The 6,000-nt window shown below is 39.8% G+C and overlaps 1 protein-coding gene across 1 annotated transcript in view; it reads right to left on the bottom strand.

Annotated features, from left to right (window-relative positions):
• Positions 1-6,000, bottom strand: part of Large (like-glycosyltransferase) — a 458,307-nt gene that overhangs the window by 54,835 nt on the left and 397,472 nt on the right. The window contains exon 9 of the mRNA XM_013024905.1: positions 5,617-5,742. Coding sequence (XP_012880359.1) covers positions 5,617-5,742 — 126 coding nt within the window. The remainder of the gene's footprint in view (positions 1-5,616; positions 5,743-6,000) is intronic.

Here is a 6,000-nt window from a genome sequence, read left to right as displayed (position 1 = left end):
AAAAAAAAAAAAAAATGTGTAGAAGGTGTCTGATGATACCCAGGGTAGGAGATGTCCAAGGCTAGGAATAAGCTTGTCCCCAGAAGGATACAGGAGGATTTCTGCTCCTATGTACTCAGCTCTGCGCTTACCAGGAGCAATTAGTGTTGGCTACCAAAGGAGGTTTTATTTCTGGTGTAGCTAATGTAACTAGAAATCGAACTGAATATATTTTGAATTTTAAGTGCCTGACTGTGTTGCTGTTTCATAAAAGGCAAGCGATATGCTTTGCAACGATTCCATGAAAAGAAATTCCTAAAAAAAAGCAATCTTCCATGAGGTGTGGGAACAAACCAGGAAGAGTTCTATGATAGCTTGCAGAAGTCCTTAAGTTCTACTTCTTTTTAAAGGAAAGGATTCTCATAATCCTAGGATATTATGCACATAAACACACACAAAGAAGGGAGGTGAATGCAAGGTAATACACTACTCAATCAGCAGACTAAAAACCCTGGTTTATAGATGAAAAAGGAAGTAAATCAAGGCTAAAATCTGTTATGATTCTTGCATAAAATGAGCATAGCTAAAACAGCAAGAAACCTCTCCCACCCCGTATCTTGTACACCTCTTCTGAGGTCTTAGGACTGACCATTACTCCACTTTTAAGTTAAAAGTTTAATTTAACCTTTTGCTTTTGTCTTTAATCTACTTGGAATGTATTTTGTTTATTGTGTGAGACAGGTATGCATTTGATTTTTTTTCTTCCACATGGCTATTATGGTATCTCAGTACCATTAATGGGAAACAGAATGCCTTCTCCAGTGGTCAGTAATGGTGTCTTTGCATCTATTAAGTTCCCGTAGGCAGGTGGCTGCTCTGGAGTTATCCACTGTTTTGTTAATTAATGAGCACTATTAATTTTTAGTAGCTATTAAATCTGTGAGTTTTTTAAAACCATGAATAAGTGTTTAATTTCACTGAATAACTTTCCTACATCTATTTTGGTGATTATATGGTATTTCTCCTTTAATCCACTAATATGATCTTGATAGTTACTTATTTTTTCAATGTTAAATCATCCTTGTCTTTCTTGGAATAAGCCCAATTTGGTCATGATATATTATCTATTTTCTACATGGCTGGATTTGGTTAGCTAATATTTTGCTTAAGATTTTTACATCTATATTCATGAGAAAAACTGGCCTATAATTTCTCTTTTATGTAACTTCCTTTATCTAATTTTGGAATCAAGTATATTCTAGACATAACAGGGTGAATTGAAAAATGTTTCTCTTTTCCTACTCTGGAAAAGTTTATTGAAAATTAGAAATGTCCTTTAATTAAAAAAATGGTACTTATTAGCAAGGAGGGCTATGTTGTGTTTACAAAGGAGTAATGGCTAGAAGACAATTCAGATCCATAGTTTTTTTTCTTAAATTCCTTTTGGTAAATTATACATTTCTAAGAATGTGTCCAATTTGCATACGTTTTCAGATTCATTGACATATGTTCACAGTATCTCAGTCTTTTCTAAAATTCTGCTTTACCTATTGGTTGAAAGTTCCATGGACTGAAAGATTAGTCACTTTAGTCTTTCTAGTATACCCAGATCCCAGGAAAATTACTTGCTCAAGAATATTTTAGAGGGGGCTGAGAAGGTGGCTCAGTGGTAGAGCGCTTGCCTTGCATGCATGAGGCCCTGGGTTCGATTCCTTAGCACCACATAAGCAGAAAAAAAAAAGCCGAAAGTGGTGCTATGGCTCAAGTGGTAGAGCGCTAGCCTTGAGCTGAAGAGCTGAGGGACAGTGCCCAGGCACAGAGTTCAGACCCCATGACTGGACCCCCCCCAAAAAAAAATATTTTAGAGAGTTAGGTGCCAGTAGGTCATGCCTGTCATGTTAGCTATTCAGAAGGCTAAGATCTGAGGGTTGTAGTTCAAAGTCAGCCTGGGCAGGAAAGACTGTAAAACTTTTATTTCCAATTAACCATTAAAAAGCCAGAAGTGGAGCTGTGGTTCAGGTGGTAGAGCATTAGCGTTGAGCGTAAAAAGCTAAGGGTCAGTTCCTAGTCCCTGATTTCATGTTCTAGTATTTACAGACACCAAAAAATTTTGGAGAATGAATCAATGAATTACTGCTACTCTGTTCATTTCTTGGTGCATCTCTTTTTCTTTATGAAATCTGCCATAGCTTTGTCTATTGTATTGGTTTCTTTCCAAGAACTTTTAATTATATTGAGTAATTTGTTCATCAGTTCCTGCTCTTACTTTATGGCCTGCCTTTTCTTTCCTTTGAATTTATTCTAATGTTCATTCAATATCATCCTAAGTAGTACATGTTGATTTTTTCAGCATCTTTTCTTCTTAGTTCACTTAGTGTTATGTATTTCCCTCCATGTTTATTTGTTCTAGTAATTTTGACATGTATTACTTTCGTTCTCATTTTGTCTCTAAGCAGTTTTCAGTTTCATTATGATTTCTACTTACAACCATGAGGAAATTAAAAAAGTGAGTTTTCAATTTTAATGAAATAGGTTTTAAAAATTATTTTAACAGGATTCTAGTTAATTGTACTTTATTCAGAACATTAAAGTGAAATACTATTCTTGAATATGTATTGAGGTTTGCTTTTTGGGCTAGTACATGGTTAATGTTTTATAAATGTTCTGTATGAGTCTGAGAGAGATACATAGTCTCTAAAAAGAACTAGATTCTTTATTTGCCCAATAAGCCAAGTGTGCTATTTATGCAATTCAAATCTTCCACATTTTAAAATCAATTTGACTATTTGATCCTTTAGTATCTGAAGAGCATATGTTAGAAAAAACATTCCACTATGATAGTTATACTCACCCATTTCTTTCTCTGCAATTTGAATGGGCTGTAAGTATGTGGATATACGTAAGTATTAAAGAGATATGAATGCACCTATATTCATACTCTCCTACATATACATAAAGATACATGTGCAGAAGATATATACAAGGTAATCTCATTTTCAAGTTGTGGCCATCTTCCTTCCTCATAATGATCTGTTTGATATTACTATAGTCAGTTTTCTTTTGGACATTTCCTTGATAATTGCTTCTCATTATTTATTTTTTTTATTTTTTGGTTGTGGGGCTTGAACTCTGGGCCTGGGCCCTGTCCCTCAGCTCTTCAGCTCAAGGTTCACTTGAACCACACCGCCACTTCCAGTTTTCTGGTGGCTAAGAGAGATAAGAGTCTCATGGACTTTCTTTGCCTGGGCTGGCTTTGAACCATGATCCTCAGATCACAGGCTCCTGAATATCTAGGATAATAGCGCTTGGCTCTCATATATTTTTTGTGTGTGCTAAGACAGGGGGCTTGAACTCAAAGCCCGAACATTGTCCCTTAGATTTTTGGCTCAAGGCTGGTACTCTACTACTTGAGCTACAGCTCTACTTCCAACTTTTTTACTGGTTAGTTGGAAATAAGAATTTCACAGATTTCTCTGCCTGGCCTGGCTTTGAATGGTGGATCCTCAGATCTCATCATCCTGAGTAGCTAAGATTACAGGTGTGAGCCACTGGGATCTAGCTCTTCCGTAATTTATTTCAACCTTTTCTGGCTATTATCAGTCAGATTTGTCTTTTGTAAATGCTTGATACAATTTTCTTTTTTTTCTTTATCTGAAAATCTGTCTTTTTATCATCAATATCAGTTTACCTTTATTTGATTATTGATATAGTTGATCTTTCATGTTGATTTCTTGCTCCCCATTTCCTCCATGGTTTCTATTTCTGTGCTTTTATTTTCTCCTCATTTCCTTGCATTTTTCTTTCAAGTGACTGTGCCAGGAACCAGAGTCAAGGCCTCACTACATTTCCTGTAAGACCACACCAACCTTTAAACCATACTCTGGGCCACCAGGGATCAGCAGACCACTCAATACCTCATCCAGCTGCTCCCTGCTTCCCTTGGGAACTCACACTCAACCAACAGTTTCTGGCCTTTGCTGTCTTATTTATCTTAAGGAAGATAGACTATGCTTTGTGTGTGTGTGTGTGTGTGTGTGTGTGTGTGTGTGTGTGTGCGCGCGCGCGTGCGCACAATTGCTTTACACTCTTCCTTGCTTCATCACTAAGCTACACCTCTAAGATCTGTTTATTTTTTTTATAGCTTATAAATGTTGCTTCTCTTGTGTACACAGACAACTTTTTAAAGGAAATAGACTTTGTAGTCATGCATGTCTCTAATTTCCTCTGCTACAACCAGAGAGGAGAGTGTACTTGATGTTGAACATAACTGTGTATAAAACTTTGCCTGATTAATTGTTGCCAGTTCTTCCACTGCCCCTGTAACTAGGAGTTTCTGACCTCCTCCTCCTCCTCCTCCTTCCTTCTTCTTTTTCTCCTTCTCCTTCTTCTTCTTTTGTTGTTGGTCATGGGGCTTGAACTCTGGGCCTGAATGCAGAGCCTCAGCTCTTTAGCTCAAGGCAAGCACTCTACCATTTGAGCCACTGTACCACTTCCAGTTTTCTGAGTAGTTTATTGGAGATAAGAGTCTCACAGACTTTCCTTCCTGGGCTGCTTTGAACTACAATCCTCAGATCTCAGCTTCCTGAGTAGCTAGGATTACAGGCCTGAGCCACTGGTGCATGGCTCTTCACTCTGGGTAGAGCCCTGTTGGCTATCTTAGCCAGTGGGTCCTTAACAACAGTGACTGAGGTTTCATTCTGTGCCCTAAGACTTCATCTTTACCTCCACCTTGCTAGGAGAACATGTCAGCCCAGGAGACACACAGAGAACATGGAGGAGACACTGCAGGATAGCTGAGCTGTCCCTGACCAAAACCATCAGAGCTGAAGCTGACCACAGATACTTGGTTAAACCAGGGGGAATCAGACACCATCCAGCCTGAGTGTAAACTCATCAGTGGAATAAGTGGTTTTAGCTGAGCCAGTTTAGAATAGTTTGTTACGCAGCACTATCTATAGTAGTAGATAACAGATACATCCTGCCCTTCTCCATCTCTCTCCCATCAAGGTCCCACCACTGGGCTTGCTACCCAGCAAGTCATGAAGAAGGGTTTCAATCTGTCATGGTCCCTTCTGAGGGAAGAAAAATGAGACATGTATGTGTTCCCTACATGGACTTCCCCATACCTAATGAAACATCTATTGTATTTCATTATTCCTCTTTCCTTATGTGTTTCTCTTCTCCTTAGGCCATGAAGTAAGTGAGGTAAGAAGTTATCCTCATTTGTCTGTACAGTACCTGTGCTTAGTCTGAGTTAAATGAATGGATGTGAGGAACAGGGATGAACCAGTAGAGCAGGCAGCAAATGGCAAGAAGAATAACCACACAAGCTAGAACCCCAGGGGGTTCTACATATTCTAGAAGGCCAAACAAGGGCACAATACTCCCCTATTCTCAAAACATCCAACAGAGAAGCACAACACATTCTTTCTGCTCCCTTGTGTCACACACACACACACACACACACACACACACACACACACACACACACACACACACACACACACACATTACTATACTTCGCATAAGCTTACAGCCATCACACATGCCCTTACAAGGCCTCCCCTCTCCCCAGGCCTGGCTTTCTTCTGCCCACAGTGGGGCCCTTGCTCACTTCTGAAGACTCTCTTGACCTACCTTGAGATCAGACACGTCTCTGTAGCACTGCTCGGAGCGGGTATGGTCCGACAGCTGCACGTTCCAGAAGCAGGGAAGCTGATACACCAGAAAGGGGTTTTGCTTGATGACAGCATTGAAGATATCCTGAGGAACGAAAGGCAGACATAGTCAAGGCAGCTGGTGGGTGCAGCTTAGAGTTTTGGCTCTCAAGACATTGTATCCCCCGGGGGAGGGCATCTCTTCAGTATCCTATTCTGCACACAGGCTAGCTCACACTGTGGGCATTTCTCTCACCTCTTGTCTCTAGAAACCCAGTGATAATGGCTAGGCAGAGATGGGGAATGACCCTGGTTGCTCCTGAGTTCTACTGGTCTCATAAAACATTACCCAGAGGTCAGGGAG

This window comes from Dipodomys ordii, unplaced genomic scaffold (genome assembly GCF_000151885.1).
Source record: "Dipodomys ordii isolate 6190 unplaced genomic scaffold, Dord_2.0 Scaffold79, whole genome shotgun sequence".
Taxonomy (NCBI): Eukaryota; Metazoa; Chordata; class Mammalia; order Rodentia; family Heteromyidae; genus Dipodomys; species Dipodomys ordii.
This window is presented reverse-complemented; position numbering and strand designations above follow the sequence as displayed.